This window comes from Phyllobates terribilis, unplaced genomic scaffold (assembly GCF_046119375.1).
Source record: "Phyllobates terribilis strain yellow unplaced genomic scaffold, ASM4611937v1 Scaffold_7__3_contigs__length_470593459, whole genome shotgun sequence".
In the NCBI taxonomy this organism is placed as follows: domain Eukaryota; kingdom Metazoa; phylum Chordata; class Amphibia; order Anura; family Dendrobatidae; genus Phyllobates; species Phyllobates terribilis.
In genome coordinates, this window is record NW_027362767.1 from 228208666 (window position 1) to 228230645 (window position 21980).

Consider the following 21980-nt stretch of genomic DNA (forward strand, 5'->3'; position numbering starts at 1 on the left):
TTGTACTTAGGATCTTGTCAACCTACGGCTTCTCTCTTTCTGTCAGAGGTTCAGATATTTTTGACAAAAAAAACTGATCTGACATGGCTCTTTTATGAACAGAAGCCACAATAAAAGTGTGAACATTATCTTAGGTGGTGTCAATCATAAGCTTATGATTAGTGGGGGCTATTTACTAAAAGTACAAAAATTTCTAGCTTAGAATATACAGAATCCTAATTTAGATATAACACAATTTATTGTCCTAACTCATTACAAATCATATACCCAAATCTAGACGCGTACACTGGCTAAATTCTAATGCTCATTACATGCAAATATAAAAAAATGGGGTTGAGGAGGACCCATGATGGTCCCTTTTGGAATATGATCGTAGTAAGTCTGGGAGTAAAATTAAGTTGTTGATGTGGTAATAGATTTAGATGCTAATTTTAGCTACCAAAATATTAAGGATAATCAATGGATAAGGGTAAAACACAAGAGTGAAAATAAGTAGAAGCAGCAATATTCACAAAAGGTATAATTTATAGAGTGCACAAAAGTAAGCAATATACATTTTAATTTGCCCATCTCCTATGATCACATTACTTGATCAAGTGTATAATTATTGTTGCTCTTACTGTATATATAGATAGATATATACACATGGTATATCAGTATAAATATACATACAGATACAACACCCATGGGTTATGGACTTAGGGATGACTCAGGCTTAGTTCAGGGTGAAAGTCAAGAAATGAATTACAGATATGCAGTACAATACAGTGAGCACTACAGAGAAGAGATGATTACTAGCAACAGTTATGTTAGTTACCTTGACCAAGTCTCTGAGAATTTTGTTGCTCTTGCTGTTGCTGGTGCCTTCGTGCTAATTTCTTCATCTGTTTAACAGAATGGTAGAAGACTATGAGTAAATTGGTGTGATCCAATAAAAAAATGAACACAGCAGTGATATAAAGTATATATATATGAGCATCACTTACCTTTGCTCTTTGGTTCTGAAACCACACCTGAACCACTCTAACACTAAGTCCGGTTTCAGCTGCTAATGTTTCCCTAACCTGTAAAATTTACAGTAAATAGTTATGTATAATATGTGTATAAATGGTGGTGTATGAATTACAGTTAATGATAAGACAGCATAAATGGAGTAGTATTTTTTAGAAGGCTTTCCTTTCATTCTACTTCTCGCAACATATTTCAGTTGAGGCTTTGATGAAAATGAGCCTCTATAGGATAAACTATTAAGGCAACCAGGACATAACTTTACCAAAGAAAATTACTTACAATGGTTACATAAAAATATAAGCTACATACCTTTCGACAAGGTTTTGAAGACACCTCAAATGATGCTTTAAATGCCCTTCTCTGCTGCGTTGTGAGGATTGTCCGTGGTCGTTTTGGCCTCCTTGGGTCTTTACCATCATCGCTGCCCTTTCCCTGATTTCCATGACATTTTCCTGGCTTTACATCACCCTCTTCATCATCACTCTTTACTATAGTATAGGACAACATACAAGCAAAGCCATATCTTGTTATTCCAAAAATGGGTTACAACAATAGGTATATGGATGGACTGAGAAGAATTGAAAGGAGAAGAGGTAGAAGAAGAAGGAAGAGGACGAGAAAGAGAAGAAGATAAGAAAGAAGTAATTGAAGATAAAGAAGTACAAATGAACTCAATAAGGAAAAAGAGGAGAAGTGAATAAGAGGAGAAAATGACAACGCAGAAGAAGGAGTAGAAGGAGATTGAGAAGAAAGAGGACAAGAGAAAAAAGTCGGAGTTCATAAAATGGAAGAAGAAGGAGGAGAAAAAGAAGGAAAAATAGAAACATTAAACAAAGCTAATGAAAGGTAAGTTAAGAAGAACTAAAAGAGAGAGACCGTGATGCAAAAGGAGAAGGAGTGAAGGAGGAGAAGGGCACAAAAAAGTATATCTAAACTAAGAAAAATGGGAGGTAGGCAAAAAAATGTGAAGAAAGAGAAAGGAAAGTAGAAAAAAAGCTTTACAAATTCTTTCATATGTTGTATCTTTTTTTTTTTTAAATTTTGAGTAATTTCTATGAATAGGTCCTTAGAGAATCATTGGCTTCACATTACACAGCCATATATATCACATAGACAGATTCCTACATGCTGGACCACCAGACATCTGTGCAAAAATGTGGCAAAGCCATAAAATATCTTGAACAGCAACGTAATAACATGCAGTGATATAATGACTTGAGCAGCAATATTGTAATATGCAAAGCTATAAAATAAAATGCTAGAGTTATAACAACCTGCAGAGATATATAATGTCATGCTGTGAGTGAGAGGATACAGCCATATATCATACAGGCACATATACTATACAGAGAGGCAGAGCGTTGTGCTGCAGAGCAACCAACAGACCATACCGTAGAGCGCAATATGACATACAAATACGCAGGCTCAAAGTGACATACAAAATAATATTTTTGTTTTTTGGTGCTTAGTTTTTTTTTTCAGTACTCTGTCTCTGACTTGTCTGCTCTTTCTAGGCTCCCTATAATACTCAACTTCAGTCCACGGATAATTTGCTTATTGTGCTTGATATAAAAATAAACAGGATTCACGGAGTGCAAAGAAATGTGTAGAAAGCAGCAAAAGCTTTGATACATTGTAGCATACATATCAAACATGACATATTGTTATGCTCTACAGAGACAATTTATAAACTTATAAAAGATTAAAGGGTCTGTCTGGTTTAGAGTATTCATGGTCAGATACCCTATTAGGGAGGTAACAAAGGAAAATCTTTTATTCACCACCTCAAACTATTCTCTAGAATGAATTGTGGCTACCAAGAACATCTCTGCTCTGGAGGACCGAGAATGAAAATAGATTTTTAATATGAATTGTGTAATTCTTCATTTTTCCTGTGGTGGCACTGCAGGTAAACTCAACACTTGTGGACAGGTTTTCCCATAAATCGTAGCTGATCACTGAGAATTGAAGCAAGTCCTAATCCGATTATTTTCAGGGGACTACTGTAACACAAAGGTAGACAACACCTGTGATGTTTGTCTTTTTTCTCAAGTTGTATTGGCGATACGATCAGATTATTTATAGGGAAACCTATAAGTCTATCAAGGAAAAGTTCCATTTTGCCTCTGTCCCTGTATTGAAAGAAGATCACTGGGATCCAAATAATTAAAGGTATTGGTCTTTACAGAACTCGTTTTGGCACTTTTCCTTCCTCAGGGCTGCAAGACCTGCGCCCCTGAGGAAGGTTTAGGACCTGGGCCAAAACACGTTTTTCTGTCCAATACGGTATAAAATGGCCGATACTTTTAATCACTCGGATCCAAGCGATCTTCTTTCAAGGATGAACCCAAGGCGAAAATAAACTTTTTGCTGACAGGAGTTATTCGTTGGGATCCATTATCTACTCCTATCAAGCAAGGAGAGGAGGATCATCCTTTGCCTTTGCTGTTGCAGCCGCCATCACCCTCTGGAGGGTATTACCATTTTCTAGAATATCCTTTTAAGTTCTAACACTATAAATTGTTACTCACCAGAATCCGAGTCATCTGGACTCCCGGAACTTAGAAGGTCCTTCTCCTTTTCATAGTCACTTTTACATAAAAGCTGTCCCTCCTTCAGTACAAACTCATCTCCCTTTCTTAGCTGTCGTTCACATACACAGCAGCAGAAGCAGCTCAGGTGATATACACTCTCCAAGGCGCGCATGACAAATTCTGTTGGGGCGATCTTCTCCATGCAACCGCTGCATTTTGCTGCAAAAAGTCTGAAAAAGATACGAATGTATTTAATGGTAAATTAAGTTTGTCCAGATTCCTTGATTCTAATATTAAAGACAGTGGTACAAAAGTAAGAGATATATGCCTGTTATACCTGACATAACAGAGTCTGGTAAATGGCCATATTAGTGGTCACCTAGCATTAAAGGAGTTATCCACAAGTTAGGTGATAACTTATTAAATGACGGGGACAGCAGTCAAATAGGATGTGGGGAAATTTTATCCACTTTAGAGTAAAGCGGCAGTGTGCATGCTCAAAAATCTGCTCTATTCATTTCCTATGGCATTGCCAAGCACGGGATTCGGCTTTTACTGGCAGATCCATAGAGTATAAATGGAGCTATGTTTCAGCATGTGCAGTGTCGGGGATTAAAGAGCCCCATTCTGGCGATTGGTGGAAGCGCAGTTTTCCAACCCCCAGCAAACTTCTTTTCATATGACAGCTCCTTTAAAGGAGCTGCACATGGATTTAGGCAATGATGACATGAACAATAGAGGAGCTGCATGGTTATGTACTCAGACAATCCAATGTGCCTATGTAAATAATTAAAGGGATATCATATAACACTTGCAAGATGGATTTTTACCGATGAAATATTGATGGCCTATCCTAAAGGTAGGAACTTTAATATTGGTGATAACAAACATTCACTTGTATGGTAGAGACCTTGTAATACCATACACAATATATGAGGTGTGCCACTTCCAGTATGTAGCGACCCCTTTATTCTGCTAATTGGTCTGCTGGCAGGAATTGTATCCCTCTTATCCAATATTGATCTATCCTTATTTACTATTTATTTTTAAGGGTGAGAGCATGCAGTACCATTTATGGCCACAAAACAATGTGTGGCGCTGTCCCATTTCCGATGTACTGCAGTACCTTCGACCAGCTGATCAGTGGGAATGCTGGGAGTCCGACCCTCACTGATCTGATATTGGTTATCTAGTCTAAGAATAGTTCACTCTTTAAACTGCTCTAAATTTTGACTTATTGATTATAACAAACCAAAAAATATGACTTTTGAAGAGCAAAATTTCAATACAAAACTTTTTAATGAACAGTCAGGAAATGTAGTTTATAATGGTTTGCAGAAATAAAGCTCATGAAATTTCAAAGAACCTACATTGTCTAAACAATAAGAAAAACAATATGTAATGTTCAAATGTGGTTCTGTGGATGACAAAACTCCACATGTGTTTCTTCTTTCTCAATTCTTTTATTACTATAAATATCTTTCTACACCCAAAACTGAACTTACAGTCACTGCAGCTCTGGGCATTGTGAAGGAGGTGACTAATGAGCTCGTAGACTGTTAGTATCAGACAGTGACAAGAACAAGATGAGAAAGTCCAAAAAGTATCATCTAAATGAGTTATCATGAGAATCAAAGATTTATCTATGTACCATGGACATGGGCAAAGCTAAGGGGGCGCAGAGGGAGCAGCTCGCCTGATGCCCAAGGGGACAAAAAAAACTCTTTGGCCACAAATAAATGACAATATTGTAGGTTACAAATTTTCCATTGGGGCCTAAGAAGTTCAAATTACAACTCTGGAGATGTACAAAACAAAGGAGACTCCACGGTAGAGTAGTAAGGGTTAATGCCGCCACACATAGAAATGTCATATGTCTGTTTACAGTAAATATCTACAATATAGATCTCTATCTATTATCTATCTATCATCTATCTATCATCTATCTATTATCTATCTATTATCTATCATCTATCTATCTATCATCTATCTATCATCTATCTATTATCTATCTATTATCTATCATCTATCTATCATCTATCTATCATCTATCTATTATCTATCTATCATCTATCTATCATCTATCTATTATCTATCTATCTATCATCTATCTAGCTATCTAATATCTATCTATCTATTATCTGTCTATTATCTATCATTATTTATCTATTATCTATCATCTTTCTATTATCTATCTATGATCTACCTGTTATCTATCTATTATCTATTGTCTATATATAATCTATATATATCATCTATTATCTATCATCAATTTTTTTTCTATCATCTCTCCATCTATCTATCATTTATCTATCATCTTTCTATTATCTATCAGTGATCTACCGGTTATCTATTTATTATCTATTGTCTATATATCATCTATATATAATCTATTATCTATCATCTATCTATCTATCATTTATCTATCATCTTTCTATTATCTATCTGTGATCTACCTGTTATCTATCTATTATCTATTGTCTATATATAATCTATATATATCATCTATTATTTATCATCAATTTTTTTTCTATCATCTCTCCATCTATATATCTATCTGTCTTGTTCTAGAATATCTATGTATTGTACATGTAGAGGTACAATGTAGGTGTGCCATTATTTACATATGATTGTGCAGGTGAAGTTGATGATTTATGATGAGAGGATGCTGGGACGCTCTCCACCATATGTTTAATGAACGCCTAATTCTTTATCTATGCGGCTCACCTCTAGCGTTAAATTTGGTCCTTCTCTTTTCCTTAGCAATTGCATTTCCACGTTTACACTTTCAATATCTCTCCTTCTGCCACTCGCCTGTCTCTCTCCTGCCCTTAATTTCCTTCTGTGTATCCACAAACATGTTTAATTGTTTTACTACAGCGTTTATTATAAGACCAGAGAATGGGGCAACAGTGCGCACATTAAGCGCACTTCAAGAGGCTTGAACTATGGGCCTTAACCTAACAGGAAGTTTTCAGAGCAGGAGAAGACATAGTACCAGATGTGTAACTTAAAAAGTGTCAGAAGGTCCCCATGCACATAAGATGGTCGGAGGATAATGTCACAGGAGAGTCAGGAGGTCCCCATGCACATAAGATGGTCGGAGGATAATGTCACAGGAGAGTCAGGAGGTCCCCATGCATATAAGATGGTCGGAGGATAATGTCACAGGAGAGTCAGGAGGTCCCCATGCACATAAGATGGTCGGAGGATAATGTCACAGGAGAGTCAGGAGGTCCCCATGCACATAAGATGGTCGGAGGATAATGTCACAGGAGAGTCAGGAGGTCCCCATGCACATAAGATGGTCGGAGGATAATGTCACAGGAGAGTTAGGAGGTCCCCATGCACATAAGATGGTCGGAGGATAATGTCACAGGAGAGTTAGGAGGTCCCCATGCACATAAGATGGTCGGAGGATAATGTCACAGGAGAGTTAGGAGGTCCCCATGCACATAAGATGGTCGGAGGATAATGTCACAGGAGAGGTAGGAGGTCCCCATACACATAAGATGGTCGGAGGATAATGTCACAGGAGAGTTAGGAGGTCCCCATGCACATAAGATGGTCGGAGGATAATGTCACCGGAGAGTTAGGAGGTCCCCATACACATAAGATGGTCGGAGGATAATGTCATAGGAGAGTTAGGAGGTCCCTATATACAGTATATTAGATGGTCGGAGGATAATGTCACAGGAGAGTTAGGAGGTCCCCATGCACATAAGATGGTCGGAGGATAATGTCACAGGAGAGTCAGGAGGTCCCTATATACAGTATATTAGATGGTCGGAGGATAATGTCATAGGAGAGTTAGGAGGTCCCCATGCACATAAGATGGTCGGAGGATAATGTCACAGGAGAGTTAGGAGGTCCCCATGCACAAAAGATGGTCGGAGGATAATGTCACAGGAGAGTTAGGAGGTCCCCATACACATAAGATGGTCGGAGGATAATGTCACAGGAGAGTCAGGAGGTCCCCATACACATAAGATGGTCGGAGGATAATGTCACAGGAGAGTCAGGAGGTCCCCATACACATAAGATGGTCGGAGGATAATGTCACAGGAGAGTCAGGAGGTCCCTATATACAGTATATTAGATGGTCGGAGGATAATGTCATAGGAGAGTCAGGAGGTCCCCATGCACATAAGATGGTCGGAGGATAATGTCACAGGAGAGTTAGGAGGTCCCCATACACATAAGATGGTCGGAGGATAATGTCACAGGAGAGTTAGGAGGTCCCCATGCACATAAGATGGTCGGAGGATAATGTCACAGGAGAGTTAGGAGGTCCCCATACACATAAGATGGTCGGAGGATAATGTCACAGGAGAGGTAGGAGGTCCCCATACAAATAAGATGGTCGGAGGATAATGTGACAGGAGAGTCAGGAGGTCCCCATACACATAAGATGGTCGGAGGATAATGTCACAGGAGAGTTAGGAGGTCCCCATGCACATAAGATGGTCGGAGGATAAGGTCACCGGAGAGTTAGGAGGTCCCCATACACATAAGATGGTCGGAGGATAATGTCATAGGAGAGTTAGGAGGTCCCTATATACAGTATATTAGATGGTCGGAGGATAATGTCACAGGAGAGTTAGGAGGTCCCCATGCACATAAGATGGTCGGAGGATAATGTCACAGGAGAGTCAGGAGGTCCCTATATACAGTATATTAGATGGTCGGAGGATAATGTCATAGGAGAGTTAGGAGGTCCCCATGCACATAAGATGGTCGGAGGATAATGTCACAGGAGAGTTAGGAGGTCCCCATGCACATAAGATGGTCGGAGGATAATGTCACAGGAGAGTCAGGAGGTCCCCATACACATAAGATAGTCGGAGGATAATGTCACAGGAGAGTCAGGAGGTCCCCATACACATAAGATGGTCGGAGGATAATGTCACAGGAGAGTCAGGAGGTCCCTATATACAGTATATTAGATGGTCGGAGGATAATGTCATAGGAGAGTCAGGAGGTCCCCATGCACATAAGATGGTCGGAGGATAATGTCACAGGAGAGTTAGGAGGTCCCCATGCACAAAAGATGGTCGGAGGATAATGTCACAGGAGAGTTAGGAGGTCCCCATACACATAAGATGGTCGGAGGATAATGTCACAGGAGAGTTAGGAGGTCCCCATGCACATAAGATGGTCGGAGGATAATGTCACAGGAGAGTTAGGAGGTCCCCATACACATAAGATAGTCGGAGGATAATGTCACAGGAGAGTCAGGAGGTCCCCATACACATTAGATGGTCAGGGGATAATGTCACAGGAGAGTCAGGAGATCCCCATACACATTTGATGGTCAGGGGATAATGTCACAGGAGAGTCTGAAGGTCCCCATACAGATTAGATGGGCGGGGGATAATGTCACAGGAAACTCAGGAAGCCCTATATACAATATAAGGTTGGGATACATATCAGAGAAGAGTCGTTTAGCCTCCATACACATTAAATGATTGGGAGATAATGTTGTGGAACAGTCAGGAGGTTTACGTACATATTATTTGGATGATGAAGATGGTGTTGTGGCAGAGTGAGGAGGTCTCCATAAACGTTGGATGGTTGGAATATATGTTGCAGTAGTTTGGCGATGATGTTGTGGGAAAGCTGGAAGATTTATGAGGTCTTCATACACATTTGATGGTTCAGAGATGATATCAAAGAAGAATATTTTGGTCTTTATACACTTTAGATGTTCAAGGAATGATGCCTCAAGAGAGTCAGAAGTAGAGATGATCGCATCTCCTAAAAATTGATTCGAGCAGATTTTATCAAATCAGGGGAAGTGGAGGGATTTTATTCACATTGAATAAATTTGGTGTAAATCGAATCTGCTGGGAAGGGGTAAAATAAAAGGACCCCATAATACATTAGATGGTTGGGGATAATGTCACAAGAGAGTTGGGAGAGACCCATACTCATAAGAATGTAAGGAGGTGATATCCGAGGAGTGTTAGGAGACCTCTTACACATTAGATGGTTGGGGATGAAGTCAGACAAGTGTTGTGAGGCCTCCAAACCTATAAGGAGGTCAAGGGTTAATAACTGGGGAGTATTAGGAGACCCCCATACAGATTAAATGGTTGTCCAGATGAAATTAGCTGGTTCAGCTCTATTAATGCAATATGTATGTCCGGTTTTAGCCTTGTAAATAAGTGGAAAATGCAAAATAGTATGTGCATTCCCCATTATATCCAACATCTATAGCAGATAAATAGTATCTATAGATACTCCTCAATAGATGGACAATATTCTCTAACGTCAAAGTTACACTAAATCTAGAAGTTCATGGAGAATCTGCAACATTTTTTGATGATTTAATAATAGACAAACCAAAGTTTTCCCAAGGATAAATAATACATCCAATTGGTCTACACTTGGTGCCAATTTTGGCACAATCCAGCAATCTGGCTGAAAATCTAGGCTGTGTTGAGGGGGCTATCATGAATGTCTAATTTTCAGAAGCTACACAATGAGTTTTCCAACATCATACAAAATCAGTTGACCTCTCTCTTCTCTGTTGCCGACGAAAGGTGAGAGTAAGATATTTTACCATATTATGCTGAACTTTACAATGGATCAAAAAATAAAATAAACATGAAGAAAAGGAAGAAAAGAACAGCTCTATACACAATATTGTAATCGTAACCAAAGCGCTCCTCTGCAATCCATGTCAACCTCTTTGGTTCGGATCTGGGCACAATCGCTACAAATGGTCTATATTAATTTCTCTACCATAGGGTAATTTGTTGATTTTGCCTCGTAAATGTTGACATGACAAAGCTACATAAAACTCTGCATACTGCCCGGATTCCTAGGTTAGGATTCTATACTACAACTATTGCCTTTGATAGTCCTGTCTTCACCTATAGCCTTCACCTGGTTTAACCAGGAAATTGTATATATACACATTATTTGTATAGGGTGATCAAAAGTTAGCAGGATCGGCATTAACCCTTTCAAGAATAGAAGGAGTTAAAATTCTGTTCTAGCAGATAAGCACATTCAAAGCCGTAAAGAGAACAAGTGATATCCGTCCCTCCTCCATGACTAATAAAATACTTCCTGTGGATTCTCCTTTATGACCGATATCTATCACAAGGCTGAGAAATTTATGAGGACCCCTCTCGTTATTGCTCCGAGCTTTTCGAATTAAAACGATTTTTCATTTCCAAAAGTCTTGCGTGCTGTTGTTCCTAACAGCTCTCTCCTGCCCCCTGCTCCGCTTCATATCGGTGCACAACGACACCCTAAAGACTTCATGTGTAATATTCTCAGAATAGGCATGAAACAGCTGCCGGAGAAGTAAAGAGCTTTAACTGCAATTATGGTTCTGCTTAACAATTAGAACTTCTACAAAAATGGAAGAACGTTCTGTATCGGAATATTTTTCTACAAGGTTGGGAGACTATACAGTTCTGATTTTTTTCCTGCATTTTTTTTTTGCTTGGTAAATTTACTATAATTATTTACGCTTATTATTAAAATAATGAATATGTATAATGAATAAAATCAAATAATATATTATAGCTTTTTTCTCTAGAGCAGATGACCCTCAAACATTTTGAGGGTCTACTCTAGTAATATTTAGGGTATAACACATGTAAGAATTATTATTCGGCAATACTGGTTGGGGCTTATCATGATGCAGTGATTCTAAGATGATATTTAATGTGCTAATAAAGCTCAGAGCCATCTTGAAACCCAATAAATAAATGGTAGAGTTGCCCAGTATTGCCAATGCTCTACGATATGAAATACTAATGGTAGTACTTACTAAATGGGTAGCAATAAACATGTTGTTTGTCTATCTTTGAAGACCTTAAACTTCGATGACCCCCTACTAGTAATTTCTTCCAATTGTCACAGTATTACGTAATAAGTAAAGCTAAAATCAATATGAAGAAGCAATCTCTAGACTATAGATTAGATAATGATGTCTACTACTGACCATCTTAATTAGGTTAAGCCAATATTCAGGTTTTATCTGGACCTGTTACCATAATGTGTCTACTGGATCTATTGACATGATCTCTTTTCCTGAGTAGAAGACATGCCACAGGGTGCTATATTTTCCACCAAAAGCAATTTTTTGGGGGATCATGTAGAAGTTAACAGAAAAAAAAATCTCTGAGGGTACCTGCCCACTAAGTGGACTTGTAGATGTGTATCTGAAATGTTTTTGCAGAGTTTAAGCAGCGCATGCTGATTTCGTGGACGTGGCTCTGGATCCTAAAACTTGAGCCCATCCGGAATGGAGCAGACATGCTTGACATCCCCTTTATTCATTGCGATGGAAATAGAAAAGATCTGTACTAGGTCTTCTCAAGATCGGGCTGAGGACAGTTCTCGGAATCCAGAGCCCCATTCTTGGGATCATTGGGGTTCCCAATGGTAGGAGTCTTTGAAATCAGTAAGTTATCCCCTATCCTATAGATAGATGATTTTTGATTTGGTAATACATTTTAAAACATCTTCAATCAATGCAACAAATGATCCACATGTGATAGTTTGTATGTTCTCCCCGTGTTTGCTTGGTTTCCTCCAGGTTCTCCGATTTCCTCTCACACTCCAAAGACATACTGATAGGCAATCTAGATTGTGAGCCCCACTGGGGACAGTGCCGATATTGTCTGTGAAGCGCTGTGTAATTAATGACTCTCTATAAGTGAGTAAAATAAATAAAAATAAATAAATATAACCTCAAGCCACCCTTATCTACTTCAGATGGCTCCCGACTCCTCCATACACAGGATCGCTTGCTCGGCAGAGCACTCCTGTGTTCTCTTTCAGACTTCTCTTGTAGCAATAAAAACTACTCATACTCCAAAAAATCCATCCCCAATTTAACTTGATCGACCAAAAATTAAAAAAGTCATAGCTCTTGGTTGACAAGGAGGAAAAATCAAAAGCGAAGAGGAGTCCATCAGGATACTTTCACCCAAGATCTTGCATAAACCTGGTCTGAGCTTGACGCGCCCCCTGGGCCGTGGGGTACTCGGTAGCCAGGCCGGTGGATGCTGGGGGATGTCACGGTGGCAGTGACCCGGTCCGTGACCCAGGGCGGTCAATTAAAGGGAAAGTAAAAGGGGAATAAAGTTTTTAGAGATAATGTTTGTGACGCCACCTGTGGTATGCGGCTATATGGGGCCGCCGTTGCGGTGCAGATCCTCTGGAGCTGATGGTGACACAGCAGAGTTGGTTCAGCTCTCCACAGGCAGAGCTTAGCTCCAGGGCAGTATATGTAGAATTGTGGAGGTAGATGTTGCTGTGCAGTGTAGTGCAGGGGATGGCACAGATAATGACTAGTCCACAGCTTAATGGCGGTTTCCTCTTATCTTTACTTGCGGTTTGTTAAGCAGACCGGGGCACGGGCTCTAGCTGGTAGTAGAGGTCCGGGCGGCCTGGAAGCAAGTTGGGGATCCACCTCACCAGGAGAAGTTGTAGGCCTTCCCTCTGCGCTAATCTCTTGGGCCCTGCTGCTTGAAGCTATGCTGCCGCCCTCGTCCCTGAGTAAAATGTCTTTTTCCTCACCCGTATGGCAGGCTGCTCGGGCCTTCCTGGAGTGTTGCTCCCACGTGGCGGTGCTGGGCCCTATGTGCTGCTGTGCCGCAGGGCGTCTGGTGGGGCCATTAGACCTGCAGTCTCCTGCCCTCCGGATTTTGCTGCTGGGCCTTCAGTGCCCCACAGCCACGGACTCCGGTGTCCGGTTCACTTGCGCTTCCCTCTGGGGTGAGCTTATCCACAGCTCCCTTCCCCAGGTCCTTCCTCGTCGTCCTCCTGTCTTCAACTCCTCTCAACTCACACTTACTAACCCCCGCCTCCAGATTCCAGTTGCAAGGGGAGGAGCTCCCCTTTCTGGTCTGGAGCCAGGAAAGTGTTGTATGCTGGTATACCTGAGTAGGGGACCCCTCCTTGCTTCCAGGCATGGCATCACCCCCTGTGAGGGAGGCAATGCCACAGTGGCAACCGGACTCCTGGGGTGCCACAAGCTCATGGACATACCCTTAGGGTACGTGCACTCGACATTTATAAGATGCCCGCCCATCCGCCAGGGTTTTTGCAAGATAAAGCCACTTCAGGAAAAAGCCAAGTTTTTTCCTAAAGTGGCTTCGCTGGGAGTTTTGCCATTGGAAGCCGCTCGAAGATTGGACATGCTACTTCTTTTAACCACCTCCAGGTTTCTACACACAGATTTTTCACTGGGGCCCAGGAGCCTAAAGTTACACCTTTGCCGACAACAGGACGTACACAGAGCAACGAAACTTGGCTGTTAGTACAAGCAGCATTGATCAGTTGGCAGATCCTGATATACTGGAGCAAAGCGGAGATAAAATGTTGTACAACTAAGGTTACATACAGGATCCGGCACAGAATAGAACACACACAATCCTAAATAAGGTGCTGGTAATCCTGGGATCTCATGTTAGCTGTGTGTATACAGGTGCCTCTGATCCTTATCCTAAACACAGATGCAGATAAAGCGCCTTATCACATGTTGCTGTTTGCAGAGCACTTCTCGGCCTTTCACTCCCACTTTGCCTCTTCTCTCCTACTTATCTTTCCTATTTAAATACCCCATAATTGAGGCCAGCCGATGGTAAAGCATCCCTGCAACGTTCCCTGGTTTCTCTCCGTTGGCAAGCATAGAGACAGCCCTTTAGCAGTCTGGATATATATTGTGGATCTGGATCTGTTTAGTATACTGGATCTAAGATGTATGATGAAAGAATACATCAAGACGTTACTTAGATAGAGCCTGCAGCCATTCACTGATTCTATCCGTTCCAAGTAAAGCTGTGTGACAACTAACAATATGGCCACTATTAAGAGATCCTTAGGCTATATGTGTACCAGCATCATTTTTGAAGCAGAAGATGCTTCAGAAAAATGCCAATAGTGTTTACCTGAAGCGTTTTGTTGGACATATTTTGTGGTGGATTTTTTTATATTATTATTATTACAGTCATGGCCGAAAATGTTGGCACCCTTGATATTGTTCCAGAAAATGAAGTATTTCTCTCAGAAAATGATTGCAATTACACGTTTTCTTATACACATGTTTATTTCCTTTGGGTGTATTTGGAACACACAAAAAAAAGAGAAAAAATACAAATTGGACATCATATCACACACAACCCCATAAATAGGCCAGACAAAATTGTTAGCACCCTCAACTTAATATCTTGTTGTGTGGCGCCCTGCTGTGCATTGGTGCCACAGATCCTAGAGGGGTGCATGGACGGATTCCTCCACAAGAGGCCCTCACAGCATACACACACCTCCACCTTCCACCTTAGACCACCAGAGGGAGCCCGATAGGGATATAAAAAGGGAAGGTGGAGCTAGGCAGTTCAGTCTAGTCTGGGAGGCTGTCTATTCAGCAGTCTAAAGTCAGTCCAGCTCAGACTCCGGGAGCTCAGTTAGTGAGCCCAAGGCGTGCCGACGCCGTAAGAGCGGTGAAGAGTAGCGAGGCCTACTGCCAGTGTGAAGCCTAGTGAGGGCCCCGAGCGCGGCCGAAGGCAAGTGGAGTAAGCGAGCTACATAGGGGGCAGAGGACCTTAGCCAGCTCACCTCATGTTCATATACCGGACACTGGGTCCGCGTCTGCAGGGATGTCTACGACCAGCAGAAACTACCGGAACCCCTGGCGAACTACATGTCCCAGGAACACCAAAAGCTGGGTCAGGGTCAGGAGTCGCTGAGGCCCAAGAGACCAGGGAGTGTGATATCCAACAGAAGGCCCTACAGTCAGGTCAGCCGGTGCAAGACAGAGACCAAGTTAGGCCTAGCTCCAGACAGGTCATAAACTTATCAGGAAAAGGCAAGAAGCAGGAGGCCCCACACCCGCTCACTGAGGAGAGTCCCGAAATGCACCCTTCACCCTACAGTGCCCTGGATCGTGCCTGAAACACCACCAGTAAAGGTACTGAAGTGAACTGTTGTGAGTGTGCCTATTCTTCTTCTGACCCGGCTGGGTCCCCTCTGTCCTGCATCCCTTCTCCTACGCTGCCCTGAGGCCCCGCTCCACCTGTGGGGAGCCGCACCAACTAAGCTGCTGGACCACCAGCCTCAGAGGACTGCAGCAGCGCTGGTGAGTCTCACCAGACACCACGGGTGGCGTCACAAACTTTCCCCTTTCCCATACACCTTTTCCCCCATTATTCCTTGCTTTTAAGAGTGACCCCAGGGTACGGCCTCGGGAGCCGGCCACCACGGCATCCCCCAAAATCAACAACAAGGCCCGGGCACCGAGTCGCCCCCATCCCCTGGGCGCGTCAGTTGCACACACTTTATCATAAATAACTGCAATCAATCGCTTCCTATAACCATCAGCTTCTTACACCTCTCAGCTGGAATCTTGGACTCTACTTTTGCAAACTCCTCCAAGTCTCTCGTATTTGAAGGCGCCTTCTCCCAACAGCAATTGTAAGATCTCTCCACAGGTGATCAATGGGATTTAGAACCGGACTCATTGCTGCCACTTCAGAACTCTCCAGCGCTTTGTTTCCATCCATTTCTGGGAACTTCTTGAAGTATGTTTGGGGTCATTGTCCTGCTGGAAGAACCATATCCTAGGAAGCAAACTCAGCTTTCTGACACTGGGCACTACATAGCGACCCAAAATCCTTTGGTAATCTTCAGATTTTTTGATACCTTGCACATAGTCAAGGCACCAGTGCCAGAGGCAGCAAAAAACAACCTCAAAACATCTTTGAATCTCCACCATATTTGACTGTAGGTACTGTGTTCTTTTCTTCGTAGGCCTCACTGTTTTCGGTAAAAAGATGTGCTATATCAAAAAGCTCTATCTTGGTCTCATCTGTCCACAAGACGCTTTCCCAGAAGGATTTTGGCTTGCTCACGTACATTTTGGCAAACTGCAGTCTAGCTTTTTTATGTCTGTGTCAGCAGTGGGTCCTCCTGGGTCTCCTGCCATAGCATTTCATTTAAATGTTGACAGATAGTTCGCGCTGACACTGATGCACTCTGAGCCTGCAGGACAGCTTGAATTTCTTTGGAACTAGATTGGGGCTGCTTATCCACCGTCCAGACTATCCTGCGTTGCAACTTTTCATAAATTTTTCTCTGCCGTTCACGTCCAGGGAGATTAGCTATAGTGTCATGGGTTGTAAATTTCTTGATTATGTTGCGAACCGTGGATAAAGGAACATCAAAATCTCTGGAGATGGACTTGTAACCTCAAGATTGTTGATATTTGTCAACAATTTTAGTTCTCAAGTCCTCAGACAGTTCTCTTCTCCTCCTTTTGTTCTCCATGCTTAGTGTGGCACACACAGACATGCAGTACAAAGATTGAGTCAACTTCTCCCCTTTTTATCTGGTTTCAGGTGTGATTTTCATATTGCTCACTCTTGTTACTATCCAAAGGTGAGTTTGAACGAGCATCACATGCCTGAAACAAAGTAGTTTACCCACATTTTTGGAAAGGTGCCAACAATTTTGTCCTGCCCCTTTTGGGAGGTTTTATGTGAAACACACAGAAAGGAAATAAACATGTGTATAACAAAACATGTGTAATTGCAAGAATTTTCCTAGAGAAATACTTAATTTTCAGGAACAATTTCAAGGGTGTCAACACTTTTGCCCATGACTTAACGTATATACCATAGAAGCGACTTCCAAGTCACCAGAAGAATAGACCGGTCAAATCTTTTAGGATATGTGCACACTCCGTCTGATAGATGCCAGCGTACTCATTGAGTTTTTTGGACCAGAAAACGCTTTTCTGACATCTTACTGGCAAGTTTGCCAATTTGACTTTATTATTTTCTTTAAAGCTTATCAAGAAATCACGGCAGATAATATTTTTTACGGACACATTGGAAAACCATAATAATTCATAATGATTGTAAGTAATAAGTTCATCATTCTAATATGAAGACATCAGCTGCAGTCGCTGTAAACTCTAAAATGAAGATAATTACAGTTAAAATAATTTGTATAATTTTCTTCGGCTTAAAAAAATCACGGATGCCTTAAATTTTTTTTATGGACTGGGCAAAAAAGTGCCTTTTTTATGGACTGTCTTGAAATTTCTGGCGACCCATCTTACTGGACATCTTTTGCAGTGGCTTTCTTTTTTTTTTTTTATTGCATATATAACGTAGTGGCGGCTTCAAAACGGAAGCTGCCAAAAGAATGGACCAGGCACTTCTTTTAGCCGCTTCCTGGCTTGCAAAGTCTGAAGTGGTTGAAAGAAGTTACAAAAGATGGAACATATGCACAGCAAGTCGTTTTAACATTGCTGTTCACATATTAATTCTTTTAGACATTTTTTTAGTGCTTTTTCAAGCATTTCGAGGCAGAATCAGCCTGAAAAAGACATGATGTGCACATATCATTATAGTGTGTGGACATGTAGTTTTTTTAAGAAGATCAAAAATGATGAGTTTTCTTGAGGAAAACACTTCAGGGATTGCTCCTTCTTTAGGGAGTTTTTGGAGGAACTTTTTCTTTCCTGAAGCAATTTTGAAAGATTTTTTTCCTGTTGCTTTTTTTGCAGCAGCCTTTTTGATTTTAGAGTTTGGAGAGGTTATTTTCAGGAGTTTCATCAAAGAAGTGAAATCCATTTTCCTTTTTCTCGCCAGGTATTTTTCAAATACCTGTTCAGAAAAAAAAAATAATCATATGAACAGCAAAGTGGATTTCCCATAGAAATTAATTGGAATAGTTTTCCGGAAATCTTCGACGCAGCTTTTCAGGAGAATTTTGGAGAGGATCTGTTTTTTTAAAAAAAAACGTATAAAAAAATCTCAATGTGAGCCTAGCTTTAAGGTATGTGCAGGCGTAGGTCCCGATTCATCAAGGTGCTTATTCCAGAATTCTGATGTAAAACACCTTAAAATTTTTGGTGAGAAGTTGTACAAAGCTGTGCAAAAATATTGCTACTTTTCACACCAGTTTTAGCCAACTCTGCAAAAATGGCTAGCTGGTTCAAGACGGGGTGTTGCAATGCCCGTCTGACAAGTTCATTAAGAGTTGCTGTGTAGGTTACTCCCTCACTGAAGTAACATTTCTGGCAAGACGCACGCCAGTGATAAGATCTGCCAAATTCTTTAAGTGATGTGTGCCTTTTAATGAATTATTTTCTGCACCCTAAATATTGACACTGGGGTACAAAATTCCAGTATTAATGAATCAGGGTATAGTTTGTTTTTTTGAGGCGGTCAAAAATGAGTATCCTATCCTTCTGTAAACCTTTTCAGGAAATGCTTCTTCTTCAGGCAGTTTTTCGCTTCCTGAAGTGGTTTAAAGAGATTTTATTATGCTGCAATATCAACAGCCTGATATGTGCAGCATAAAAAGGTAGTTCGGGGTTTGTACCAGACAGTTAGGCTATGTTCACACATCATGATTTTTTTGGTGTAAATTTTTTGCAGCAAAACCTGATCTTCAAGGGCATTTTGTCCAGGATTTTTCTTGCAGTTTTGGTGCTTTTTTTATGCGTTTTTGGTGCATTTTTTCAGTGTTTTTTTCAGCGTTTGTTTCACTGTCCTGTCTCTTTTTATGCATGTAGATAAAGTTCTGTGAAAAAAAGAAACCCATTCTATTTTGGCATCAAAAACACTGAAAAAACACTGATACAAATTTTGGTGTGTTTTTTATGTATTTTTGATGCGTTTTTTTCACCACTCATTATGTCCTATGGGTGAAAAAAAGCTGAAAAACACAGCGTTCCAGGGGAAGAGAGAGATTGTTTTTAATGGGGTTCAAGTTCTGGTTCAAGTTGGGGAACAGTTTTGATACCCGAAACGAATTTTGGACTAAAGTTCAGGTCGTGCACCAGAACCGGAACTTCCACGGGTCCGCTCATCCCTATTCAGGACTCTTGGAAAACTTGGTAATGGTCCATATGGGAGCGGCCATAGTGGATTACACAAATTTTTACAAGAAACAGCTAGTAACAGAGGTAGCTCGTTGACAATCAGCATGATTATCCTTAGGCTATGTTCACATAGAGTATTTCAAGGAGGATTTTGAAGTGGATGTCCTCCTAAATTTTTCTTAAAAACCACTTCAAATACTTTTCCTATTCCTTAAGGCTACGTTCCCACAATGAGTATTTGGTGAGCTTTTGATGTTGCAGATTTTCTGCACCTATTAAGTAAATTAGGTCATTTGCGTTATTTCAGCATACGTTTTTATCAAAATTTTGAGGCTGTGCTTTTTGTCTCTTATTGAGGTGATGAGTTTCTGCTATGGAAACGCACTAAAAGCGCATGTGCGTTTTTTCCTTTGCAGATTTTCCGCATCTAATGCAAGTATATGGGAAAAATCTGCACATAAAACTCAGAGTAGCCACAAGAGAAATTGACATTCTGCAGATTCGAAAAAAAGCACAGTAGTGGGCATGAGATTTCTAGAAATCCCATCTACTTTGCTGAAACTGTAAGATGATGCAGCAAAAAATACACAGTCAAAAACTCCCCAAAAACTCATTGTGGGTACACAGTCTTGATTGGAAAAGCCAGTCTGCTGTTCATTTAAGGAATTTTTGAGAGTTTTTTTTCCACAACAAAGTCCTTCAGAAGTAAAAGAAGTAACCTCAATTCTTCCAGGCGGATTCCTCGTGGAATCCACTTCAAACTTAACACGGCCAAGTCAAAAGGTTGCAAAATAAAATGCTTCAAAATTAAAAAATATGGCTCAAATAAAAGAAAAAAAAAGTTTCTTGAACGGGATCCCTCTTGAAAAACATGTCAGATTTTTCCACCTCCAAAAAACTCAGTGGGAATATAACTTGACGTGTCACTTTTTATTTTAACTGTATGAACAGATAAGTGGATTTTCCATTTAAATGGATACGAATGGTTTTCAAAACGATTATTTGAAGCGGGTTTTGAGACAGGTTTTGGATCTGCTTCAGAAAACTCAGTGTGAACCTAGCTTTATGGCTCCCTCACTTACGTAAATCTAAGACCCAATTCACACATGCGTATTATTGGGTCTGTGCTCGGGCTGCCATAATCCTCATATATACTTATGAGGCTGTTAGTTTAGGCCTGGAGACCTGCGGTCAGAACAGGAATTACAGACTATATAAATACAGACATGTAAAACAGAAAAATTACTAAATGGCCTAGTTATCCAAACTGTCTAAAACAGAAACTGTCTTTGTTGCCCATAAGCAACCAATCACAGCACAGCTTTCATTTTTCAAGAGCAGAATACGAAATGAAAGCTGAGCTCTGATTGGTTGCTACGGGCAACAAAGAGAGTGCTTCTTCTAGCTTCCTAATTCTTTCCCTTAGTTTTGTAGTCATTTTAGGGTTTCATTGTGGCGGTTTCTGTAACTTTTAGATGCCATAATTTCTATAATGGAAGCCACACATTAAAAAATATATATATATACCCTGTTGGTCCAAAGGTGGAGCTCCTGCAAAGAACCAGAATTTTACTCCATCCATATATAGATTATTGGATGAATAGTTCTTAATTTTTTTTAGAACTGCTATGGTGGTGAAGATGGAGGAGGGGAGGGCAGCATGGGAATACTTGTCCCTGTTCTGCTTAAAATTGTACATACTTATTGTCATTCAGATACTTTACAAGACACCATTGTGTGGATATAATGGCTTCCATTCTAAAGGCCCCGTCACACTTAGCGACGCTGCAACGATCCCGACAACGATACGACCTGTCAGGGATCGTTGCTGCGTCGCTATGTGGTCGCTGGTGAGCTGTCAAACAGGCAGGCTCACCAACGATCAGGGGAGCAGCGACATCGTGGAAAGAATCTTTCCACGATGTCCTGCTCCTGGTTACCAGCCTGCTGAAGCAGGAGCAGGCTGGTAACCATGATAAACATCGGGTTACTAGGGGCACACGCGCACCTAGTAACCCGTTGTTTATCATGGTTACCACTCTGCTACGGTGAGCGGGAGGTTACTGCTCACTTTAGCAGGCTCGTAACCATGATAAACAGCGGGTTACTAAACAACAAGCGGGTTTAAACAACATATATGTAAGTACATGGATAAGAATGAAGTGATTAACCAGAGTCAGCATGGGTTTGTAACTAACAAGTCATGTCAGACTAACTTAATTTCCTTCTATGACAGAATCACTGACTGGGTGGATCAGGGAAATGCTGTAGATATAGTATATCTTGACTTCAGCAAAGCATTTGACAAAGTATCTCACACCATCCTTATTGAAAAAATGACCAAGTATGCAATGGACCAGGCAACTGTTAGGTGGATTCATAACTGGCTTAGTGATCGGACTCAAAGGGTGGTTGTAAATGGCTTCACATCCAGCTGGATGAATGTCTCAAGTGGGGTACCACAGGGCTCCGTCCTGGGACCTGTATTGTTCAACATCTTTATCAATGATTTAGATGAAGGAATTGAGGGTAAACTGATTAAATTTGCTGATGACACAAAGCTAGGAGGGATA

The 21980-nt window shown here is 41.0% G+C and overlaps 1 protein-coding gene across 1 annotated transcript in view; it reads right to left on the reverse strand.

Moving 5' to 3' along the window:
• The window catches only part of LMX1B (LIM homeobox transcription factor 1 beta), a 159119-nt gene that overhangs the window by 5925 nt on the left and 131214 nt on the right, over positions 1-21980 (reverse strand). The window contains exons 3-6 of the mRNA XM_073639771.1: positions 3543-3775; positions 1321-1499; positions 987-1064; positions 818-884 (exon numbers count right to left, since the gene is read on the reverse strand). Coding sequence (XP_073495872.1) covers positions 818-884; positions 987-1064; positions 1321-1499; positions 3543-3775 — 557 coding nt within the window. The remainder of the gene's footprint in view (positions 1-817; positions 885-986; positions 1065-1320; positions 1500-3542; positions 3776-21980) is intronic.